General features: G+C 41.6%; 1 protein-coding gene across 1 annotated transcript in view; it reads left to right on the top strand.

The window, feature by feature from the left end:
• VPS13A (vacuolar protein sorting 13 homolog A) overlaps positions 1-26,374 on the top strand; it is a 198,115-nt gene extending 171,741 nt beyond the window's left edge. The window contains exons 69-72 of the mRNA XM_075278130.1: positions 11,374-11,459; positions 12,116-12,239; positions 18,075-18,149; positions 23,351-26,374. Coding sequence (XP_075134231.1) covers positions 11,374-11,459; positions 12,116-12,239; positions 18,075-18,149; positions 23,351-23,404 — 339 coding nt within the window. The 3' untranslated portion in view covers positions 23,405-26,374. The remainder of the gene's footprint in view (positions 1-11,373; positions 11,460-12,115; positions 12,240-18,074; positions 18,150-23,350) is intronic.
• The last annotated feature ends 608 nt before the right edge of the window (positions 26,375-26,982 follow it).

Below are 26,982 nucleotides of genomic sequence, written 5' to 3'. Positions count from 1 at the left end.
ATTCAGGGTTCTCCATATTAGAATATAGTGCTTTGGCCTGCATTATAATGAATGTTCCAGTTCACACACCAAATTTGACACCATTGCTTTGCATGCTGCTTTTTGGGCTTTTTGGTTATTTTTTTTTCAAATGCATAATATAGATACCCCATTTAAAGGAGTGTTAAGGGCTCGTTCACACGTGAACAAAGGGGCGGATTTTGACAGCTGATTTCGCTTCAAAATCCGCCCCTTTACAATGGTGGTCTATGCAGACCGCCGGGCTTCTTTTTTCCACTAGCGGCAGGCTGCTGCTAGCGGAGAAAAGAAGCGACATGCCCTTTCTTCAGGCGGAAGCCGCGGCGCGCTGGACTGCGGCTTCCGCCTAGCGGCAGCACCCTCCTGTGTCGGCTCATTCATTTGAGCCGACATAGGAGGGGAAAGCCGGGACCGCGATGGTCGCGGCAGGCGGGTTTTGACCAGAGAGAGATGCGGCTCGCCGCGTCTCTCTCTGTGTCAAAACCCGCACGGGAATCACAACGTGTGAACTGACCCTTGAACTTAAAACTATGCTATATAGGATTTAATTCATGTTCCAAATAACGCATCTTTTAGTTATATTCTAAAGAATCTCATACGCATGTCCTGTAATGTGTGTGGTCACAGCAAATTTATTATTTTTATTATTAACATCTCATTGTATATTTTTGTTCACATTTCATTTCCTACATTACATTTCCTTTGTTTTTTTCATTGTTGTGTATGGACCTTGTGGTAACACCACCAGTGCTTATGTTTAGGTCATTTCAGTTTGTTTTTTGCTTTGCTTTATAAAGGCTTGTATTTTACAATAAATACTTTTATTTTAAACTGTTTGCATTGTTATTGTCTTCTGGCAAAGGCGCTTTGCACAACTCTTTATTTTCTATTTTCTAAAAGGCATGATATAGCACCAAATTATGCCAGACATCTTTCTCTTGTTACTGGTCCCCTTCCATAATTCATATTTTGAATATTACATTTCTGTCAACATTCTGTTGTAGTATTCCATTTATTTTTCTCATAAGTGAATCACAAAAATATATAGTACTTATTGTCTTTGGAAAGAAATTAAGTTAATAAATTATTTTTCAGGGATTTTTGCTTGGTCAGCATATTGCCTGCTATAGTAGCTTAATAGTAATCACTAAGAAAGCAGAATATAAACTTTAGTTCTGTTGCCCATCCAGCATGCCTGACCTTCCACTACTGTACTCAATACATAATACATGTCCTGTATATGAAGCTTAAATTTGGTTTCCAAATAAATATTTTATCAGGTGTGTATTAGGAAAGTAGATATTGGGTGACACACCAATTGAGTAGATAGTGGCTAGACATATATTATATTCTTATTAGTCAGCATACATTAAACATGTTAACAACTAGATTTTATTTCATATATAAATATATGATATACAGTGTTGGCCAAAAGTATTGGCACCCCTGCAATTCTGTCAGATAATACTCATTGTCTTCCAGGAAATGATTGCAAGCACAAACTCTTTGGTATTAATATCTTCATTTATTTTGCTTGCAATGAAAAAACACAAAAGAGAATGAAAAAAAAAAGTCAAATTAATGATCATTTTACACAAAACTCCAAAAATGGGCCAGACAAAAGTATTGGCCCCCTCAGCCTAATACTTGGTAGCACAACCTTTAGACAAAATAACTGCGAACAAGCGCTTCCGGTAACCATCAATGAGTTTCTTACAATGCTCTGCTGGAATTTTAGACCATTCTTCTTTGGCAAACTGCTCCAGGTCCCTGAGATTTGAAGGGCGCCTTCTCCAAACTGCCATTTTGAGATCTCTCCACAGGTGTTCTATGGGATTCAGGTCTGGACTCATTTGAAACAGCCACTATTTGAAACAGCCATTTCGAATAGCACGCTCCCATAGAAATGAATGGACAAAGTCTGCGTGCCGGCCACTTCCATTCATTTCTATGGGAGCGTGCTATTCGAAACGGCTGTTTTGAATAGTGTTCGCTCATCTCTAATAGATTCCCTTTAAATAATTTGTATACATCTTACCGTTTATACTCAAGTATAAGCCGAGTTTTTCAGCACAGTTTTTGTGCTGAAAAAGCCCCCCTCGGCTTATACTCGGGTCTAGCAAAAAAAAAAAAAAAGAAAAAAAGAAAACATTTTTTTGGGGAGGAGGAGGGGGTGTCTATGACCAGCCGCATTAGTAATGTATAGAATCTCCCATAAAATAGTGAAAAAAATAAGCTGTAAGAAAATGTAATAAAAAAATAAAATAAATAAAAGTTCTAAATCCCTCCTTTCCCTAGAATACTTATAAAAGTAGAAAATTACTGTGAAACACATACACATTAGGTATCCCTGTGTCTACTGAATATAGAGTATCTGCAGTGCTCCTGTTCCGTCGGGAAGGGGTTAATAGGAGCACTGCAAATACCCTATATTCAGCAAGGCTGAATTCCAAGTGTGTGGGGGGGGGGGACCAGTCCTCAAGCTCAGGGAAGGGGCAGACAGAAAACCAACCCCCCTCCCCCCTCCCCTTCTCCAGCACCAGCAACTACTGCACCCACAAACTCCGACCATTTTAATTTTTGAAATTTTCCAGTAGCTGCTGCATTTCCCCCCTAGGCTTATACTCGAGTCAATGGACCTGTACACATAGATGTCGTCGCTTTTGCGGACGTGTGTCCGGGCCAAATTGTAGAGCTACAACTTATGACTATGCTTATACTCGAGTCAATAAGTTTTCCCAGTTTTGTGTGGTAAAATTAGGGGCCTCGGCTTATATTCGGGTCGGCTTATACTCGAGTATATACGGTAGTTCTTTATGCACATTCACAGGGCATCTTAAAACTATTTATTTTCCATAGATAAGGCAAAGAAGAGAAGATATGAAATAGATAAAGGTTTGTTTAATACGCAGTATAATCTTGACTGCTGAATGGAAAGACATCACCTTTTGCTCTGATCAAGATGCATATTCAAATGGGTCCAAGGTGGCTGACCTGCATTTTTAAAAATGGCACAACTTCTTCTTCCTCCTTCCTCCTTCCTCTTTCCTTCTTCCTCAGCTTGTAGTACATGGCAGGATCTCCTGGCCACAGTTTCTTTTGGACAGGGAAGTTTACTAAAGTGTATGTACTGCACATAAAACTGACATATACATTTCACACCACTGGATATATTACAGCTTTAGGCTGCATTCACACGGAGTAAACGCTGGCGTTTTTTGTGTGTTTTTTGCACATAGCGCCGCGTTTACGCCGCGTAGCGTCGCGTTAACGCCGCGTATACGCCGCGTTAACGCCGTGCTATTTAGCGGTGGCGTTGCCCGGCGTTAACGCGGCGTTAACGCGGCGCTACGCGGCGTAAACGCGGCGCTATGTGCAAAAAACACACAAAAAACGCCAGCGTTTACTCCGTGTGAATGCAGCCTTAAACTGTGGGGAGATGTTGTTTTTCCTACTTTATATACTGTATATCTTGTAATACTTTTTTTTTTTTTTTTTAAATCAACATAACTTTATTAAAAGATCAAAGAAAGGACATAATACATAAAAAAAATAGATCGCCTCGCAGGGCCCCAAATAGACGAGGTCCACCCAATACAACACAAATTGGAAACTGATACAAAAGTCAGACCCCAGGAGAGACTGGTGTCCACTGTCTGTAGAGAATAGGTCTGGGCTAAAATCCAACTAGCTACATGGAGAGAAAATCAAACAAGAGAAAGCAGCAAGTAATGGTCAAAACCAGCCCAGGCAATACCCAAATTCTAAATAAAGATCATATAAGAATTCCTCATGAAAAAGGAAATGAATTATACCAAAACATAGTACACAATGAACCACAAACAATCGCCCCCCCCCCCCCCTCCTCCAGGACTACCCCCGGGAACTCCACATCAACATGCACATACACTCATACCCATCCAAACAGGACCATGGGACAAACACTAAGTATTTAGTCATAGTCCGGGCTAGGCTGAGACAGGATATGGGGGGATGCTACCCATTTGTCCCAGGCACCGTGGAATTTCGTCTCCTTATCCCTATGCTTAAATATCCATTTTTTTAAGAGGCAAAGAGACATTCACAGATCTGATCCATTCATGCAGCACTGGAGGGTGGGAGGACATCCAACGGCAGGCCACAGTCTTACAAGTACAATACAGGGATTTATTAAGAAACTCTCTCTGCGGTAGAAAAAAAACCGCTCTGGATCCCCATAGATAGTTTGGGGTCATCTGGGACAGTTACCCCCATCTGGTCGTGCAAGAACTTTCTGACTTGCTCCCAGAAACCCCGTACCACAGGGCAGGACCAAAGAAGATGATAAAACGTACACGTTCGCTGGCTTTTCCCGAGGTTTATATAGCAACACGGTATATAGCAACAGTGTTTGGTCTTTATGACTTTTTGATCACTTTTTATTGCTAAGGAGACCAAAATATGCTATTTTGCACATTGCAATATATATTTAACCCCACCACCATGTCAGCACCAACACCGGAGGGATCGACCTTTGACCCTAATAGGAACAGAAACTCCGAGATTAAAAGCACTTTCCCCTCTTACCGCTTCAGTGTTTTCCTGTTCCTGTTAGTATCAGCTGAAGAGAGTTCTTTTTTATCCAATGAAGATGTTGTCTGGTGTTAAGGCAACAAGGGATCACTACTTACCTGGTATATTTCCTGCCATTGGGGTCCAGTCTTTCTGCTGGGGCTCCTTCTTTGTGGGTGAACTTTGCTCCTGGGGAGTTTAAATTCCTGGCATCACCATGCCGGTCTAGGTTCCCCTGTAATGGGTCCTTCTTGGGACCTCCACTGCTCCTTCTCTTCTGCTCCTGCTGTGTGTGTACAGGCAGCATAGCTCCTGGCGTCGGCAAGAGTGTGATGGCTGATGAGTCACAAACGGGGAAATTTGAAAAAGTCTTCTGCATAGGCTAGAGTCTTATACCTTCTACCCCTGTGTCTGAGCAGGGGAAGGTACAGGGCTCCTGCATGTGGAACCAATTTCAAATCAGAAAGATATTTAAGGTAAGAGACACTCTTCTTTCATGGCTTCACTATGTTTTCTGTTAAGTCTATGAATATAGTTTTGATTCCTGTTTCTGTGAGTACATGACCCCTTAGAGGATCATTTACAAAAATATTTATTATATTTTTAATTATCATATTTGATGCTCTTTTACTGTAGGGAGAAAAAGTATCTCCAGTGAAAAGAAAAAAAAAAAGAAAAATAAGCTATATGCTCTAAAAAGCTTGGAAGTGGTTAGGACGACCATGAACATTGAACACAAGGATGAGCCCCTGTCCATACAAGATATTATGTTTGCAGGGCTTGTATCTCAAAAATGTAAAGTCTTCCCAGTTTACAAAAATATTCTTAAAATTCTTAAACTTATCATTCCAAAAGAGATCAGGGAGAGATTCCAATTTGCATCTGAAGATTCTGATTTGTGGGAGGAAGTCCCTTATATAGATGTTCAGGTTTCTAAGGTAGTGAAAAAAACCGATCCCATTTGAGGATGCTTCTCGGCTCTGTGATCCAATGGATCGTAAAATGGATGGAATCCTTGGGAAAACCTGGGAAGCTACTACAGCTCTGCCAAAACCAAACATAGTTACATAGTTAATGAGATTGGATAAAGACATTAGTCCATCAAGTCCAACCTATAACCCTACAATCCCTACAGTGTTGATCCAGGGGAAGGCAAAAACCCCATGAGGCTTATGCCAATTGTCCTATTTCAGGGGAAAAAATATAGTATAAAAACCCTGGATCAACGTGTCCCTAAAATCTAGAGTCCATAACCCATTATATTTGTCTCTTCAAGAAATGCATCCAGGCCCACTTTGAACTTGTTCAGTGAATCCGCCATCACCATTTCCTGGGGCAGAGTTCCAGAGCCTCGCTGTTCTTACTGTGAAGAATCCCCTTCTATGTTTCTGGTGAAACCTTCTCTCCTCCAGACGTAGAGGATGTCCTCTTGTCACTGTCACTGGCCTAGGAGTAAAAGATCCTTAGAAAGTTCTTTGTATTGTCCCTTCATGTATTTGTACATTGTTATTAGATCTCCCCGTAGACGTCTTTTCTCTAAACTGAATAACCCCAAGTTTGTTAATCTATTGTTATACTCCAGTCCATCCATTCCCCTAATCATTTTGGTAGCCCGTCTTTGCACCTTTTCAAGTTCACTTATGTCTTTCTTGTATACTGGGGACCAAAATTGTGCACAATATTCTAAGTGTGGCCGTACCAGTGATTTGTATAGAGGCATAACTATGTCCTTGTCATGAGAATCTAGACCTCTTTTGATGCATCCCATAATTTTATTTGCCTTGGCAACAGCTGCCTGACGCTGGTCACTAAAGGTAAGCTTGTGTCCACCAAAATCACCAAGTCTTTCTTTGGCAGTCTTACCCAGTAATTTACTATTAAGTACATAATCATACATTTTATTATGTCGACCAAAGTGCATTATCTTACATTTGTCACCATTAAACTTCATTTGCCAAGTCTCTGCCCATACTTCCAGTTTCCTTAGATCCCCCTGTAATATTCTACTATCCTCCTCATTATTGATTACCCTACAAAGTTTAGTATCATCTGCAAATATGGACACCCTGCTTTGTAAACCCTCTACCAGGTCATTAATAAAGATATTGCAGTTACTAGCGTGGCTTTATCCTTATATGCCTGGCTCCAGCCGTTGGAAGATCACTTAAGGTGCCGTCACATGGAGTATACGCTAACTGATTCTGAACGTGTAACTCACTCCGAATCAGCGGCGTTAAAACAGATCCCATTGCTTTGTATGGGAGCCGGCATACGTGCACTCCCCATAGAAATGAATGGGCTGCTTTTTTCCCTATTGCTTTCAATAGAGAAGGGCCTCTCTCTTAGTATCCTCAAGTTTCATATTTCAGCTGGGTTGATCTTTGATACTCCTTTAGCAGAACATCGTTGGATCAAAAGTTTCTGTAAAGCAGTCACCGGATTGAAACCTAAAATATACAATCTAACATGAGCTCTGAATTGGGTGTTGTCGGGATTAATGCTATATTGCTTTTGAACCCTTACTTAAAGGGGTACTCCCAAGTCGCATACTTACCCGTCTTCGTTCCTCTAAAATCTTCTGTCTTCCGGCTTTGTCTCGTCATTGGTGGGCGGGGTCACATATGCAAAGACAAGCGGCGAGATGCCGCCGGCCCTGCGTGCGCACTCATAGACCAGTCTACCCTTCACAATGCGAATACAGACCCGACACCCTGCGGGTCTGTATTAGCATTGTGAAGGTTAGCACCAAGCCACCATGACAATACCTCTGAATTTACCTCCCTTGGATATATTATGGTACCTTTCATGGGTGATCATAATATTTATATAACTACTGAGGAGGTGAGGGTGCTTTTAATTTCTCTGTGTTACTGTTCCTATTTGGGTCAAAGATCCCTTCAGTGTTGATGCTGTCATGATGGCTCATGAAACCAAATCGATAAAGCATAATTTTACCTTTTTACGGCGTTCACTTTATGGGATAAATAATGTTAGTTTATTTTGTCACTTATTTCACTGGGGACACATTACCATGGGTATAGACCTGGCCACTTGGAGTAGTAAAAGATGTCTGCTCCACCTTTGGGCTATACTCTTTCCATAGACTTTGCTAGCCAGTTATAACCTTCTGTCATTAGGAGGCAGAACTGACCTAACAGGTCAGGCCTACATCCTTTTTTTTTTTTCATTCTGGTGCAGGAGGGGTCTTCAGCTTGTATGCCACATTAGTTGCATCCCCTGTGAGTGCAACCCTCTGCAAAAGATTATCCCCCCTCGCTGTATCGGCAGATGAAATACCAGTGCCTCACTCCCACATGCGAGGTCCACCAAAGGCATGACCCTGTGGTGCCTGAAGATGACAGATAAGATGAGTACACAGTAACTACCCTAAACCTTCCCCCCTCTACAGAGCTCCCCAAGCCTCTAATGCTTCTCCCCTTGGGTCCTTTACTTTACTGAGGTCCCCAGAGCTGAGCCATATTTTTAGATAATATGCCTCTTTGTTTTTTCTTGGGTTCTTCAGCAGTCCCCGTTAGTGTGGAGACCCCAGGCCTTCGGTGGGCCTTCTGGAGCTCTCAATCAGGTTTTCCTGCTGAGGGTGCCTCACTGCTAGCCCCAATACTGCTTTAGTTCCTGATCTTTCTGGAAACTAGGCCTATCCCACCCCTGGGCTTCCAGGATTCCTCCTAGCCCTCCCATTGGCCCAAAAAAGGTCCCATCTTTTTCTCCCAATCTTCTGGCTGCTGGTCCTAACAAGAATTCCTGAGGGAGTTCCTTCCTTTTTTCCTCAGAAGTGTTTTTCTTTCTGAGGTTGTGTTTTTATGGGCTAGCTGGCTTTCTGTAGCCCTGCTGACTACTGCATCTCTTCAGGATCTCCTTCTCCAGCTTCTGTGGAACACAGTGACTCATCTCTATGAAGCCTTTTCATTCTTTTTCAGAAGACCCTGGCCTTCCAGCCTCAGGTGAAGATCTTCCTAAAGGGTGTGGCATACTAGGCTCCTCCCTACCATCCTCCTGTGGGACCTTAATCTCGCCCTTGAGGTGCTCCAGGTTTCCCCTTTTGAGCCTCTGCATGATATTTCTCTTTGCCTTCTGTCCTGGAAGACTGCCTTCCTGGTGGCTGATACTTCCATCCGTAGGGTCTCGGAACTGGCTGTCCTATCCGGGATGCGCCTCCTTTTCTTGTACTCCTCAAGGACAAAGATGTCCTTCGCTCCCACCTTCTCTTTTGCCTAAGCTGGTTTCTTCCTTCCACATCAAAGAGGACATTGCGTTACCATCTTTCGGATGTCTATATGTTTTCCATCATTTGGACGCCTTGTATAAAGTACAACAATATATTTTGAATAAATGCAATCAAATATACTTTATTAAAAGTTAAAAGATATTCTTTGTAAAAGAAACAATAGTTTCTAGTCTACTCATTATAATTATAATTTATTGTAGACCATAATTAATTCCATGGTGCTGTACATATGAAATACATACAAATCGGTAAAATAAACAAGATAACTTACTGGTACTGAGGGAGATATAATCTTGTCCAGGCTCACTATCTTTAAAGAGGTTGTCCGGGCAAAAGTTTTATTTTTCAAATAGGCCAGGGGAGATGAAATAATTACCTGTCCCTGGTGCTCCGGTGTCCTCTTAGCACAGTCCAGATCTGCTGTTTGGCTGTCTTCTTGAAATGAAATTCTTCACTGGCTGTGACGTTCCGGATCTTTTCCACTGGAGCTACGTGACTGATGAGGCCAATCAGCGGCCTGAGGATGGGACTCCAGGACGTCACAGGTAGTGAGGTAGTGACTGGAGATTTTCACGGGAAGACAACTATGGACCGAAAGGACCAGACCGTGCTGGGAGGCACCAAAGCTCCAGGGAAAGGTGTGTGATTTTTTTTTTTTTTTTTTTTTTTAAATTTGACCTTCCCCGACCGATTAAAAATAAAATAAATAAAAAAAAATTCCCGGACAACCCTTTAAGGGAAGCTGCACAGTACATGTGTGTTTTGGTATATTTCATATGACAATGTTATGTTAAATGTCCATTTAAGGTGACACAGTTCTTCCTACAATGATCTGCTTATAGTTTGAAACAAAAAAATTGTTATTCGCTTTTTGGAATTATCCACATATAGTGTTAACCAAGATCACTTATATACTGACCCAATGAAAACGCAGCTGTCAGTTTAGAGATAGAAAGACATTAGGACAACTTATCATGAGGAAAAGTCAGTTTTGCTGGAGTCTGTATTTGCATAATTTATTCCAAATGTATCAAATGTTGCCGATGGTCATCTATAAAATTTGTATTTTAGTCCGAAATGTTACTCTACTTTCTACTTTTATGGATGATCAGCTATAAGATTAGCATTTCTGTCCTGAGATGTTACTCTAATTCAGGGGTGCTCACACTTTGTCAGCATGTGAGCTACTTAATAACATGACCAAGCCCTAAGATCTACTACCCACTTCTTGTGGGCGGGGCGGGGGCGTGCCTGTGGGCGGGATGGGGTGTGTCTGTGGGCGGGCAGATCGTGAGAGCAGGAGACAGCGGCATTCTGTGGCCGCCCAGGCATTCCCGCTGTCTGCTTCTTCACAGCGCAGGCTGAGAGTTATCTCTGGACACTGGCAGGCTGGGGCTGCGGCAGCCCGCCTGCCAGTGTCTGTAGATGACTCTCAGCCTGCGCTGTGAACAAGCAGCACCCCGGCTCCCTCCATCCCTAAGAGCGGCCTGCAAGTGTCCGGAGTGCTTGTTCACAGTGCAGGCTGAGAGTCGACTCTCAGCCTGCACTGTGAACAAGCAGACACCGGGGATCCCTGGCTGCACCCCGCGATCGACTCATACGTCCATTGCGATCAACCGTTAGATCGCGATTGACCCCTGCTCTAATTTCTTTGCCACACAATCACTATCATTGACAGGGCCAGGCAGCAGAATGGTTCAGAAATAGTTTTATATAGATTTGTATTTGCTTTATCAGAATATTAGAAGTTGGTAGAGCCATAATTTCAAGAAAATAGATTTCAGTGTAAAGACTGTGTAAAGTCTTTCCATAAAAATGTATCTACCCTCCTTGATACTGAAATTGTGACAAAATTAGGGACAAGCTGTAAAGTTGTGCAAATTGAGGAAGTATCAAAGATCTGTAATTGATCACATTTTTTAGCATCTAGCTCCAATCTGTGGCAGACCAACAAAGCTGCTGCCAATGGAGAGCGAGGCCTGCAAAAAGGTGAGTACTCATTTGTTATGTTTATCCCCTCCCCTTACCTGGACCCCTTTAAGTAGGCAGAGTCTGTGATAAGATGGTGATCATTTAAGCAACACCCATGTGAAGAAAGCTTTATGTGTTTATGTGCTATCTTGGTTTGGCTTGTTGGATTCATTTGGGGTAAGTGAAAATTCCAGATTTTGGGGGGAAACATGGTGGCTCAGTGGTTAGCATTACAGTCTTGCAGCGTTGGAGTCCTGGGTTTGAATCCTGAAAGGAACAACATCTGCAAGTAGTTTGTATGTTCACCCCGTGTTTGTGTGGATTTCCTCCCATACTCCAAAGACATACTGAAAGGGAAAAATGTACATTGTGAGCCCTATATGGAGCTCACAATCTATATTTAAAAAAAGAATAAATTCCAGATTTTTCTGTAAAGTCATTGTTTAGATTCTGACATTTTAGCTACTATGAATTCTGTTTTGTATTACGATTACAATGGACTTTCTGCATGAAGACTAGTAAGAATACTGAAAAAACCTAGTCTTCTCCATATTTAATAATGAGTTGTCTCTTTTTTTTTCTTGTAGAAAATTGAAAATGGAAGATTTGCTAAATGTAAATACTTTGCACATGCAATGGTGAATAACACAGATTTATTAATGGTGATGAAAAGGTATGTCGCCAACTCTAGTTTTATGTGTAATTCACAAGACAGGTTTATGCCACTTATCCTTCCAGTTGCATGTTCCTGCCCAATCAGACATTGGTGGATTTGGAAGGGACACTTTAAGGCTAAGGCCCCACATTGCAGAAACGCAGCTTTTTTTGTTGTAGATTTGGTTGCGGTTTTTTGAGCCAAAGTCTGGAGTGGATTGAGAAGAAGGTAGAAGTATAGGAGCTTCCTATATATTTCCCATTTCTTTTGTAGCCATTCTTGTCTTTGGCTCAAAAAAACGCAGCAAAATCCACAACAAAATAAGCTGCGTTTCCGCAGTGTGGGGCCTTAGATGGAATTGTTCCATTTCAGTAGTATAATAGTTCTTAAAAAATAGCATTTGCCAAACTTTCCCAGTTTGTGATTTTGTACATTTATAATATCCCAATACAAAGTAACAGCATAGTCATGGTTGAAAGATGAGGCTGTAATGCCTAAACAAAGATGGTGCCCATGTTGGCATAGATTTGCATTTTACCATGTACGTGCCTGAAACATGTAGGAATCTGAAGGGAATAGACAATCATTGATTGAGAAAGGATTGGGCACTAAGCTACTATTTCATGTGTTGTATATATTTGTATAACTAAGCATCCACTTTCTTTTTCATTCAGTGGAATCCTGTTTGTTACAAAGGGTACTTTTGGACAGCTTACTTGTGAATGGCAATATAGCTTTGATGAGTTTACCAAAGAGCCAATCATTGTGAGCGGGAGAAGGTTACGCATTGAAGCAAAGGTACTTTAAGAGTATTCAACATCTTTTTCTTTGCACTTATTTGCTACCTGTACAGTGATGCCCTTCAGGATTTTCTACATTTCTGCATACATTTGATCATCCTAAAGTAGAATAAAAAGTACTAAATCAAATTAATTAGACTTGGTTATTTATTTATAGAAATTTATTGAATTTCACTTCTCTATGAGTGGCAAAAGTATGTGAAGCATTGTGATGTTCATACTCTAGAGTTACAGTATGTCACAGTTGATCATGGTGATGCCACAATGTCCTTTTGTGGTGTCAAAGAGCTAATTTTTATGTCTCAGTGTTTGCGATGTCACAGTGCTCCACTATAATATCATAAATCTCCATTGTGTAACAATTAGAGATGAGCGAACAGTGTTCTATCGAACACATGTTCGATCGGATATCAGGGTGTTCGCCATGTTCGAATCGAATCGAACACCGCGAGGTAAAGTGCGCCAAAATTCGATTCCCCTCCCACCTTCCCTGGCGCCTTTTTTGCACCAATAACAGCGCAGGGGAGGTGGGACAGGAACTACGACACTGGGGGCATTGAAAAAAATTGGAAAAAGTCATTGGCTGCCGAAATCAGGTGACCTCCATTTTAGACGAATAGTGGATTTCAAATCCGGGTCATATGAGAATGTCAACTTTGTGACTATGAGACAGGGATAGCTGTACAGGCAGGGATAGCTAGAGATAACCTTTATTTAGGGGGGAATGTTATTAAAAATAACTTTTTGGGGCTCTATCGGGTGTGTAATTGTGATTTTTGTGAGATAAACTTTTTCCCATAGGGATGCATTGGCCAGCGCTGATTGGCCGAATTCCGTACTCTGGCCAATCAGTGCTGGCCAATGCATTCTATTAGCTTGATGAAGCAGAGTGTGCACAAGGGTTCAAGCGCACCCTCGGCTCTGATGTAGCAGAGCTGAGGCTGCACAAGGGTTCAAGCGCACCCTCGGCTCTGATGTAGGAGAGCCGAGGGTGCGCTTGAACCCTTGTGCACACTCTGCTTCATCAAGCTAATAGAATGCATTGGCCAGCGCTGATTGGCCAATGCATTCTATTAGCCCGATGAAGTAGAGCTGAATGTGTGTGCTAAGCACACACATTCAGCTCTACTTCATCGGGCTAATAGAATGCATTGGCCAGCGCTGATTGGCCAGAGTACGGAATTCGGCCAATCAGCGCTGGCTCTGCTGGAGGAGGCGGAGTCTAAGATCGCTCCACACCAGTCTCCATTCAGGTCCGACCTTAGACTCCGCCTCCTCCAGCAGAGCCAGCGCTGATTGGCCGAATTCCGTGCTCTGGCCAATCAGCACTGGCTAATGCATTGTATTGGCGTGATGAAGCAGTGCTGAATGTGTGTGCTTAACACACACATTCAGCTCTACTTCATCGGGCTAATAGAATGCATTGGCCAATCAGCGCTGGCCAATGCATTCTATTAGCGTGAACTGAGTTTGCACAGGGGTTCTAGTGCACCCTCGGCTCTGCTACGTCAGATTGCTACATCTGATGTAGCAGTGCCGAGTGTGCATCAGATGTGTAGTTGAGCAAAACTGACTCAGCACTGCTAAGTCTCTGCATTCGCATAGGAATGCATTGGCCAGCCTTCGGCCAATCAGCGCTGGCTCTGCCGGAGGAGGCGGAGTCTAAGGTCGGACCTGAATGGAGACTGGTGTGGAGCGATCTTAGACTCCGCCTCCTCCAGCAGAGCCAGCGCTGATTGGTCGAGTTCCGTACTCTGGCCAATCAGCACTGGCCAATGCATTTCTATGGGGAAAAGTTAGCTTGCGAAAATCGCAAACTGACAGGGATTTCCATGAAATAAAGTGACTTTTATGCCCCCAGACATGCTTCCCCTGCTGTCCCAGTGTCATTCCAGGGTGTTGGTATCATTTCCTGGGGTGTCATAGTGGACTTGGTGACCCTCCAGACACGAATTTGGGTTTCCCCCTTAACGAGTTTATGTTCCCCATAGACTATAATGGGGTTCGAAACCCATTCGAACACTCGAACAGTGAGCGGCTGTTCGAATCGAATTTCGAACCTCGAACATTTTAGTGTTCGCTCATCTCTAGTAACAATGAATCATTGCGAAGTTACAATGAACACACAATACCCCACTGTGATGTCAAACTAGCCCAATGTGATGTCCCACTGCCCCATTGTGATGTCACCATGTGCTATACTAATTGTACAATTCCGCATATCACAGTTAACCATTGTGATGTCACAAATCCTTATTGTGGTGTACTAAATGTACTATTGTGATGTCCCGTTTCCTTATTGTGAAGTCACATTATCGCTCAATGATGTCACAAATACATATTGTGGTGCCATAATGCACCATTGTGTTGTCATAGGATACCATTGGGATGTTGGAATGCCCCAGTGATGACAAAAATAGCCATTTTGATGTCTTAATTAGCTTTTGTGATGTCACAATAGTCCACTGTGATGTTACAACTCCCCATTGTGACATCACAAAATCTTTGTGATGCCGCAGAGCTTATTTTAGTTTCACAATGCCCCATTTTGATGTTATACAATGCCACAATAAACCATTATTATGTCATAATGCCCCACTGTGATGTCATAATACCCCACTGTTCTATCACGATGCACTAGTTTGATATCACAATAAACCATTGTGCCAAACTCTGATGTCGCAAATCCCTACTGTGGTACCTCAGTCTGTTGTGATGTTCTACTACACCATTGTCACTTTACAGTTAACCATTGTGATGACATAGTTATCTAATGTAATGTCTCAATTGACAGTTGTGATGTCAGACTTAACCACTCTGATGTGACTATTGACCGTTGTGATGTCACTGGCCCATTGCTATGGCAGAAGCTGACATGCAGGACTAAGTAACACTTAGGCTGGGTTCACACGATATATTTTGGCACGTAATGTGGCACATAGACGGCGCAGGAGCTTTTGCGGGCCGTATATGCTCCCATTGATTTCAATGGGAGTCGGGACTGTATACGCGGCGCTATTTTGCGGCCGCCGCAAAATCACGGCCGCAAAATAGCGCCACGTATACGATCCCGGCTCCCATTGAAATCAATGGGAGCGTATATGGCCCACAAAAGCTCCCGCGACGTAGACGTGCCAGATTACGAGCCAAAAGACTTCGTGTGAACCCTCCCTTTATCGGAAATGTTTATTTGCAGATATTGCTGTACAAGGAGAGATCAGATGCCAAAAGCAAAGATTCACACACTTTTACCACTCACAGATATCTGATACTGGATCATTTCCTGCTCTAAATAAGTGACCAAGTCTAATATGTTTGCATCTTTTCTTTGTTTCGGTTCTCTTTCTCACCTTTTTGGAATCTTTTTTTAAGTCAAATTTATATAAAAAATTTAGATAGAAAATTCTGAAATATTCACAAACTCTCAAGCACCACTGTATGTAAAGTATTATTTTTGTTCCTTACATCACTGTGAAAGGTTGTATGAAATTAGAAACAGACTGGAAGGAATTTATCATGTCCTATACATTGGTTTTCCAACCTGAATAAATTGTAAATTTTTGAAAAAACACCTTTTGTACAAAAATGTTGAGTTTTACTGTTTCTTGTTGTCCATGGCACATAAAGTAGATGGGGATTAGTGGGGTAGGCACATGACCTTTCATAGGTCGACAAACTAGAGTAAATTAAAGCCCAAATTTACCCCAGCAACAGGTGTAATGAGGTCACGCAAGAAGCAAATACCTATTTCATTAAGAAGAATGTGCTTCTAACTCTGAAAAAACTGACATATTGTTTCTCAATGTGACTCTCAGGGCTCGTTCACATCAGCGTTCATCTGTCCTTATTGCAGGTTTCCGTTTCCTGCATAAAACAGATGCAGGAGACGGAAGCCTGCAGGAGACTTTCTCACCCATTCATTTGAATGGGTGAGAAAGCTGTCCGGCCGTGAGCGGCGGTGAGCGTTTTGCGCTCTCCGCCGCAAAACCGGGTTTTATAATCCGGACACAGAGTCGGACATGCAGTACTCTGTGTCCAGATTAAAAAATCTGGTTTCGCGGCGGAGAGCCTAAAACGCTCACTGCCGCTCACGGCCGGACCCGGTCTATGGTTTCCGTCTTCTGCCATGCAGAAGACGGAAACCATAGAACGGAGACATGAACGCAGGTGTGAACCTAGCGTTAGACTGAGAGGACCTGCTATATAATTTTCCCCTGATGATCCAGCAAAACTGGTGAAACGCATAGGGATTTTTAAACTTTATTGGGGGACAGACTAGTTGGGCTCCCAGACTAGGTGTCAGCTTTAGCTTCAGCCATGGGTGTTGGGGACCTTTTGAGCATATGGACCATTATTCCTTGTCTCCTTCAGGGTGCTTAGGGGGACTACTGAGAGAGTGAATCTGAATTCATAACCCTGACATAACCAGGAGTGTGTGCACTAAACCCTCCGGTATATGCATGAGCTACTCATGACAATCTTAATGGAAGTGGTGCATACTTGTATTCCTGTGTGCATTTAGATCTATAATAACAACACACTGGTATATGCATGAGCTACTCATATGACTATCCTAATGGTAGTGGTGCATGCTTGTATTTTGGTGTGAATTCAGATCCCCAACATATATTCTCCACCCCCATATTTTTATACAGGATAGACAAGGGATTTACAGGCACCTGCACTGGGACATTCTGTTGCAGGTGTTTCCTATGATCCTTCCCTCCGTCCACGTACTGTGTATACGGGCTATAGTAGGTCTGTCTTGCTTTGTTCTCTGTTGGTCCACGAATTGTGGATTATATTGGACCTATAAGAAAACTGAGGATAATTTTGAATGGGATTAGTGTGAAGGATACATGGAACCGCATATGGTCTGTCCCTCAATAACACTGTCACTTTGTAGCACTAGGGTGCATGTGTGTATTCTGTCCTTATTTTAGCAGTATTAATAAAAGTGAAGTTTTATTTATTCATTCATTTATTTGTTTGTTATGATATACCCTTGATGTTTCTGGTGTTGTATTCACTTCAGCAAGGATAAGCTTCTATACCTGTGAAAACTCATAGACAAGAGTAGCGCCGTTTTCACCAAATTCATTTCACCGGTAATACACAATTCCGTACAGGAATGAGATTGTTGCTATGAGGCCTGGGTAGTTTAAATATATCATATGGGTGTAGCGTCTTTTGCATGTGAGTCTTTATGCTTCTGTACTACATTATTCAGGCCCCGCATTCATTGAATGTGAGCCTTGAGACTATTGTTTGTTTCTAAATCAAAGAGGATTCTGGTGCAGTGCAAATATTAGTCACTATATACCTTGGGTGGTCTATCAGATAGCAATAAAGTAGTGGGACAGGGATCAACATTGAGATGCCATGAAATAAGCCATCTTCTAGTGCCACCCACATCATGGGATTCTCTAACCTTCATAGCCCAGAATATCGGTCAAGTAAAAGCTGTCTCTTTTTTTAAATTGTGATCAATCCCCCTACATAGACTGTTTATTTATACAGAACTCCGTTAAAACATTGGCTGGAAACACTTAGTGATTTTCTGGCAAAACTTTGTCCAGGATGATGTATTGTAAAGTGAAATGTCCAAATGAGAAGTGGCGCCTGTTTACTGTACAACCTGTTCTTTGAACATCACAAGCTTAAAGTGGATGAAAATTCCAGAAATGAATGCAAACTCTGAGCCCTTGCTTCCTCTAGGCAGTAGCCAGAACTAGAGTATGTGTTACAAAGATATGCATGGCAAACAATTTATCTGCAACGTGGATTAAAATGATGAGTCTGTTTCTTACATCTCAAATTGTTTATCCTGCAGGAGCGAGTGAAATCTGTTTTTCATGCCAAAGAGTTTGGAAAAATAATAAATTTTAAAACTCCAGACGATGCCAAGGTAAATACAATATATTAGGTGCCGTATTCACTGCAGCGAGTGTGTTATAGAATAATTAGTAGTGATTCACAAAGTGGTAAGTGCTATATACAGTATATAGATAGAAACAATACGGCCCCAACATTTATACTGTCAATCAAAGGGTCTGCCCATACTTTTCCCCTAAGTTCCCCTGTCTCTCTTTGCTTCTTCTTATGTCTTTTTGTCTTGATAAATATATAGTATATTATATATAGTATAGTATAGTATATAGTAGTATAGTATATAGTAATATATAGTAACTTTCTGTTTGGTTCTTTAGATGTATTGGAGAGAATTTATTAAGACTAGTGTTTCCTATGCCAGTCTTAATAGACTCCCTCCAGGTTGCTGGTTGCACTAGAATTACTAAAGCTGGGTTCACACTAGCATCGGTGTCCGACAGCTAGTGTCTGATGCTAATGTCCGCGCAAGATTTTAGCATCGGACACTAGCTGTGTCCGTTTACAATTTGCATTATTTTAAATGGGACATCATGTAGTGCCCTTTATTGTCCGTGTGAGTGTCGTTAAGTGTCCATTTACAAAGATGTCCGATTTTTCATGTAGGATTTAGCTGTCCGCTTGAAAAATCGGACATCTTTGTAAACGGACACTTAAGGACACTTACACGGACAGTAAAGGACACTACATGATATCCCATTTTAAATAATGTAAATTGTAAATGGACACAGCTAGTGTCCGATGCTAAAATCTTGCAGGGACATTAGCTACGAACACTAGCTGTCGCACACCGACACTAGTGTGAATCCAGCCTAAGGCCTCGTTCACATCTGCGTCCGTAATCCGTTCGGGGGAGTCCGCATTGTGACTGCCCCGAATGGACTACCTATCGCATTTGCAAGAGGTGTGCAGTGAAAACACACAGATCCCCATAGACTATAATGGAGTCCGTGTGCTTGCCGCGAGATCTCCGCAGGGAACATGCAAACAGGAAAGTACTTCACAATCTACTTTTTAATCCGCATGACTAGTGCAGAGATCTCGCGGCAAGCACAAGGACCCCGAATGGATTACCAAATACAGATGTGAACCAAAGGAAAGAGGCTACAGACCTTAATAATTCTGGCGCATCTTGGGAGGTCCCTGCTTGAAATTGTCACCAGTCAGATTTTGGGAATAACTTATGGCACTTTTTTGGCTTGTCTTATATAAATTTGTGGGGCTGAGGCCACTTTTGCAGGAGAAAACTGTGATGTTAAGATTACTTTCCCTCCTTTAGTGTACTTTAGGTCTTAACTAGGGTTGACCGATCTTTTTAGGCAGGATCAAGGTCGGAGGTTATTTCCTACAATGCTTTGCTACTGGCCAAGCACTGTGGGAAAAGCTAACAATGTTAGCTAGGTGCCATAGGAATGAATGGATGCAGCCGGCACACAGCCTGTGCCGGCGTCTGGCCGCTTAACCCCCTGCGCATCGGCTACGTCCATTCATTCTAATGGGAGACTAGCTAACATCTCTATTAGCTTACACTTGCACAGATCGCTGGTCCGGTCCCCACTGTTCTCGCTCCTCTTCTCGCCTCGCTGCCTCCGCCTCCCAGGTTAGTGTTACAGACCTAGGAAGAAGGCGGGGCTTGTGGCTTAGGAGAGTGTGGGCGGGCACTGGGAGGGGAGATGTGAGTGATGCACTCACGTCTCCCCGCCCACACTCTCCTAAGCCACAAGCCTTGCCTTCTTCCTAGGTCTGTTACTCTAACCTGGGAGGCAGGGGCAGCGAGGCGAGAAAAGGAGAGAGAACAGCGGGGACCGGACCAGCGGCAGCGCTTCTGTGCAGGTAAGTGGACACCAGGGGGGGGACTGAGTAGCCAGAGGATTTTTTTTAATCACTACACAGCGTGGAGTCTAACAATTAAAGCATTCAATTTTTAGACTCCATGCTGTGTTGTGAATAGGATCGTTTTTAAAATCCGATCTTCAATTATTAAAAAAATCCCATTGACTTGCATCGGGATCGGGTTCGAATGGAAAATGATTGGAAATCGTATTTTAAAAATGATCCTGAAATCTCAAGATCGGCTCAACCCTAGTCTTAACTAGTAACTAACTTTTGAACAAGCTTTGAATAAATGAATAGCACAAAAAATAACGCACCCTGATGGAATTGTTGGATTTGAATGAAATGTTCTATGTGTAAATATAACAATTTAGTGTTGAGCGAATAGTATTGAAAACTATTCGTCGAATACCTCGCTCCCATAGGAATGCGTGGAACTGGCCGAACACCGAGGGGTTAAGCACTGTGAAGATTTGCCGCCCGTTAACACGCATTCCTATGGGAGTGAGGTATTCGTAGCTACTATTCACTCAACACTAATAATGATATATGTAACTGATCACAAGATTGGATCGAAGTTTATTGGGGAAAACTGCCTCTAGCCTGGATACAAATGAAATATTGTTGGGTATGGAGACATACTGTTCCATATGGCATCTCGCTGGGCATTTTCCAACAGATATTATAGCCAGGGCTGTGTGCCAAACCGCCTTCTGTTCCATCTCGGACTCCTTCATAAATGGCATCCATTTATCCAGTCAGAAACCGTAAAGATCCCCAACCTCACAGTCCTGGTTGCAGCTGGGCCTGTAGGTTCTGCAGGGTTTTTGCAGCTGGCATCTCAGCTGGTTCCTTAAAGGCTCAAGTGGCAATTAATTTAGCAACCAAGCAGGCCAAGGAATTGTGGCAATCTGATGGAGACATTCCTTGGAAACCCTTGCTGTGTAGCAGTCTGACATGTCTATCAGCGTGCATTATTTTTTTCAATAAGTGTATACTGAAATATTGTATGGGCTAATATATAAAGGGGTATCCTGGTTATTTGAAGTGACCTTTATCCACAGAAATTGAATGGAGTGGTTAGATATGCATTCACCTCTGCTACAATCGTTTTTATAGGAATGAGTGTTGACCAGCCACTCCATTCATTTGGAGGAACAAGGAACTCCTGTTCTTATGAGCAGTCAGCCCGCATTGATCAACAAGTTACAGTTTATCCTGTGGCCACAGCACTTACTGTATTACAACACATATGAGTGATTTTACAAATGACATGCATCCTTATTGAGAATTCCTAAAATACATAAAGAGACGAGAACACCCGAATAGAAACTAATGCTTTATGGAAGAAAAGCAGAACAGGATCCCCCAGATGAAGCTGTTGGCGAACTGCTTGTCGGGCCGTGTCATCCTGAGTGGTCTCTATACTGATTTACTTTCATGCTGCTATTCTACACCTTCCCTTGTAATTTGCCTTATGTATGGTTTGTGGTCCTATCCTCTTGGTGGGTTAGATGATGTATTGAGTTTTACTAGTGTACATTTCCACATTCTGTAGATCTGGAGTATAGAGCCCAGTTTATATGACATGTACTGTAATATATTCACTTAGAATTAGTTTCTACTCGGGTGTTCTTGTCTCATACATGATTTGTATATTTGTGTTTTATGAATTCTCAATGAAGATGCAAGTTAGTTTTCTGATCATTCCTGTGTGTTGGGTAGGTATATGTTTGCTGTATTAAGCTCTTATTTAGGCAATCTTATTTTATTGATAAGGAAGCGACTTGAAATAACCTTCTAAATGAGAACAATTCTGGTGTATAGAAATGAATGAAGAAATGACTCTTTCACATTATGATCCATAAGTGTACCTATATGGTTGCCCAATGATAGCCCGACACTTCCTGCTCTGTAGGCTCCTATGAACATCTTTATGTTTTATTGTAAAAGTTTTAGACAGGTGTGGAAAAAATGCTGCAAAATAAGAAAGCTTTCAAAAATAGAAGTGTTAATAATATTATTGTCAATTGACAAATTGAAGTGAATGAACGAAAGAGAAATCTAAATCACATCAATATTTGGTGCGACCTCCCGTTGCCTTCTAAACAACATCAATTCTTCTCTGTACACTTACACAGAGTTTCTGAAGGAGGTTGTTACAAACATCTTGGAGAAGTAACCACAGATCTTCTGTGAATGTAAGCTTGCTCATATCCTTCTGTAACTTCATGTAATGTCTTGATCTCTTGATGCCGAGAGTAGGGCCCTGTGATGGTCAGATCATCACTTTTAGGACTCTTTGTCTTTTGTCCATTCACTTTGCGTTTTGTTAATTGACAAGAATAATCTGTTAAACACATCCATTATCGGAAGCATTCTTATGGTAAGTTCACACTTCTGTTATTAATGGCGATAGAATGACTTATGCAGGTGGAGTCCCCTCCATTTGGTGTTCGTTTCTATTCACTGTAATGTAAAAAAAAATATGACAGAAATTCATCTGTCATGTTTATTTACTTTTCTACAGGAAGAAAAAGCCCTGCATTCAGAACGTCGTCTTTTTTACATTATAGTGACTACAGATAGAAGACAGATGGTGGAGACTCCATCCACATAAGTCACCTTATTGCCATTAATGTCCGTTGGTCTCATCTTATAACGGATGAGAGCTGCAGACAGATAACAGCATTTGCAGCATATGCAGCATTTTTTCCACACCTGTCTAAAATAAAACTTTTGCATAGTACCTTTTATCTCTAAATTCAGATCAATGTAAAATAATGTTTCATAATCTGTATTTTAATTAGTAAAAAATATATAGGTAATACATTTTCTGTAACTTGACTTGTCCTACAGTTTATATTTAAAGGGTTTGTGCTGTTGGTCTTCCCAGGAAGTGACCTCACGTCTGTTGGTCACATGGTAGTACCACAACTCAGTCCTATTAACATGAATGGGACTGAGCTGCACCTCACACATGGCAATGTGACCAATAAATATGATGTTACTTCCTCAGAAGAAGAAATCACCGATATTTTCTAATCCTGCACAACTCCTTTAAAAAGGATACGACATCTCTCCTGACATGTCCGATTTAATAAATACATGTATTTCCTATTAAATAACAAATCTGTATCATTTTCTCTACTTGGGGCCCTTACTCTCTTATTCCCCCTAAAATATCTAAATAAATTTACCCCAGGATATTACTATACAATCAATGCTGAGCGTGTCACCGTTCCCCTTGACAAATGGGTTTGTCCCCATCCAATTTAATGATAAAATTCTAGGAGGAATAACAGGTCCTTATAGTATATAGTTCAGGTAAAGACTCTGTAATGCCATATAAACTGTAATATTCACACATCACTTTCATTTTTACAGTGGATTCTTTCTAAGTTGGAAGAAGTTCGAGATCTTCATCTCAGAGATACATAATAACTGAATGTCTACGTCTATGAACTACACGCTGGACTCTGTACTTTAATACACCGCTATTTCAGAAAGCCACAGTTCACACAGATCATTTTGCTCAGCACTTTTAGAGATTAAATAGTGCTTTATAAAATATGACATTATCATGTAAAATTGGTATTTTTTTCTATTTATATTATTGCACTGCTAGCAGTATAGGCTAGCTTCTCACTGTACAATTATTATCCCAGTACTGTATATAGAAATATTGCCATCTATATTTATGTATTGCTAATGATATGGAATGATCGGCATACAACTGTATTTACCACCACTTTAGTCTGTTGTACAATGTAAAAAAATCAGTATATTCCATTAATAAAGAATGGAGGAGTTAACACATTAAAAAAGTAAAATGTATGATATGATAATGTACACGAAGCTTTATTGGTCTCCTGACAATCTGCAGGGGGTCAGCTGATGAAATACTTATATGCATGGGATGTTCAATGAGAGTAATGACAGTAGGTTGAACAGTTTGGGCCCCACTGGTTGAATGGCTGCCTTAATGCGGTTAATCGTCATAATTTCTAGCCCGTTACTGAGCATTTATATCATAGCTAATTATAATCTTTTTGAAATATATCTAAGCAAATTTTTGAATTAACGCGACAGAGAAAAAATCCAAGCAGTCTCTGCACTGCTCACCTGCTTGTCATTCACACTGCACTGTTTTCTGTACGTTCTATTGTACTTACTTACCTGTACTTTAGCGTACTCTCTGCTTTTTATCAGACCTCCAGAGTAAATTTTCGATTTTCTTTCTTTGTGCTATGCTGTTAATCACGTGATGCCTTAGTTAGAGCTAGAGCCAGTACTATCTGTGGCCTGCTCAGAAGGCTGAGAGAGAAGGTAAAAACTCACCATCGTGACAGCAGAAAAAAATAAATAAATCAATGTTTACTAGCAATGATCTGGAGCCACATGACGGACAAGAAACAAGTCCAAAGCCTCAAAAACCAAAATAACAGACACATAGGAGTTCCTCCACATTCAGAGGATAGAGAGACTAGTCGCAGCAGACTCTTCTGATTCCTCGACATTTGATGCTCTAAGTGTTCCAGGAATCATCTGACTTTAGTAACTCATTCTCCTGAGTTCCCACTTCCTACAATTTTGATTCTCTTTTTGCCTGATGTCTCCTCCCTTTGTTGAACCCCCCTGTCTTTCTGTATTCTGGTTTTTATGTCTGTGTTGCCTAATCCGTTTATTTCTGGGTCTTCTGCCACTAAGTTTTTGTATCAATAATGTGAATTGCTGTGACCCTTGTCCTGGGTCATGCCGGTGGTTTTATCTTTTTGGGCTGTTCTTCAGTCCTCAGGCCCCAGCTCACTGTTTTCCCATCTGCTATACTACACTGTTTTTTCTTGTTATACTTTTGAAAATCTTTAATAAAACTTGATTATACACAAAATAACCGTCAAAGAATTCAACCTCCAATCACTCATCACCCTTAGGGTTAAAGGGAATAAACTTGGTTCATAATAGATGATATTGTCAATATCTTGACCAGTTCAGTTACTGTATGTGATGTATTGCTGCAGTAGGTCAGTTTATCTCTGACAGCTACATAAACGTAGGAATGGAATATATCGCGCACCATCCAACCTGTTGAAAGTAGGTGATCCATATTCTGACTTTTTTTAAGGCCTTGTAGTGTAAATAAAGTCCAACAAATATAGCACATAATACATGGCAATCTTTTTCTTCCAGCTTGATAAAATAACCATGTAGAGCAGACCTGGGTATTGTACGGCCCGTGGGCCACATCCAGCCCTCTAACTGTCTCTGACCAGTCTGCATAAAGTGTAGGATAAAGATAGATGCCGAATGGCAAGTCGGTTAAAGGACTTTTGATGACGTCATCAAAGGTCCTTTAGCTCACTAAGATATGATAAGACTCGTAGTGGGTGGAACCACACGGGACAGTGTGTTTGGTGTTAAACAGAAAGAGCAAGCTGCCGGAAATGGGGAGTGATGGAAGATAAGGAGGAAAGAAGAGACAGTGTGTGAGTAAGAGGAGGGAACTGGGGCAGATGTAGGGGGCAGATAAACTGAAAGCAGTTGGATGGGGGACATTAAACTGGGGTCAACTGGAGGAGGATATTAAACCATGGGGGGTAGCTGGAGGGGGACATATCTGCCTCTAGTTGCCTCCAGTTTAATGTCCTCCTCTACTTTCTGCTAAACTAGGGCACGAGGAGAGGGACTTAATACTGTGGGACATATGGAGGAGAATATTATAATGTGGGGGCATTTAATGTATGGGTGACTGTCAGAGCAGTATATTGTGTGGAGGCACATGGAAAATGGATGAGAATGGACAGAGTCAATGTAGAAGTGGATGGAGCTAAATTTGCCGCAGCACGCATAGCCCTCTAGAACGGTTACAATTTTTCATGTGGCCCCATGGGAAAATTAATTGCCCACCCCTGATGTAGAGGGTGAGAAGAACAGTTTACTCTGAGGGGCAATAGTTGTCTTGCACCTTCTTTGCTTCATCTGGCCCAATCACATGATCATTGAGGTTTTAACAAAGATGCAAAGTCATATCTGGCTGCCGTGTTATCAGAGTAAAGTAACTCTAATTCATTCTACAGAAAGCAATAATACCCACCTTATAAAAACACAAAATCATTTCATGCGAAAAGCAAAAAAAAGTTGTGAATTGCCATTGCCCTTCAGTGCACTTCATTCTCATCTGCTATGTCATTATTTTAACAAGGTGGAATAAAGAATTTTTTTCTTTTAACAGCAATGGTGAGTGCCGCTTCTTAAGTGCTGTATTTTGTTAGATTTTGTTTACATTGGTGTCTGTCTTGTATTGAGAACAGACCTGTTTTTCATGAATGAGCCTGTTAGGCTACATTCACACTACAGTGCATTGCACTCGGTTATGAAAATGTACCTTTTTCCCAGCCGCGCATACACCTAAGGGTATTCTGTTTTCATGGAGCCCTCATAGACATGAGTCTATTAAGGGATCTATTAAATAGCACACTTTTTTTTTTCATGTCAATTGATCCATAGATCCATTTAAAGGAGTTCTCCCACAAGAAGAGAACAAGTGATTATGAAGATAATCTTGTTTCCCTTAGTCCTAACAGCGGCACAATGTGGGGTATTTCTGCCCCTGTGTGCTGGTAGGACAGGCGGATATTTAATTAGCCAATCAAATGCGTGGCAGGCCCTATAAGAGGGCACAAGAACCTCCCCTCTGCGTGTAAATACAAAAGTACCTCCATAACATTTATATACAGTTTTATACATAAGATATGATTCCCAGGGTGGGAAATCTTGTGCCGCTGTTAGGACTAAGGGAAACAAGATTATCTTCATAATCACTTGTTCCCTGTCGTCCGTACCAGCGGCACAATGTGGGGATATAGCAAGCAGGTCCCCAAGATGGGTGGGACTAACCCATGACCGAACTTAAAACGGTCTGGGTAAAGGCAGTGGAATCTGCCACTTGGTCCTTCAGGCGGTAATGCCGAATGAAGGTGGATTCAGATGCCCAAGAGGCAGCTGCGCATATTTGGTCC

The sequence above is a fragment of the Leptodactylus fuscus genome, chromosome 1 (assembly GCF_031893055.1).
Source record: "Leptodactylus fuscus isolate aLepFus1 chromosome 1, aLepFus1.hap2, whole genome shotgun sequence".
NCBI lineage: Eukaryota > Metazoa > Chordata > Amphibia > Anura > Leptodactylidae > Leptodactylus > Leptodactylus fuscus.
This window is presented reverse-complemented; position numbering and strand designations above follow the sequence as displayed.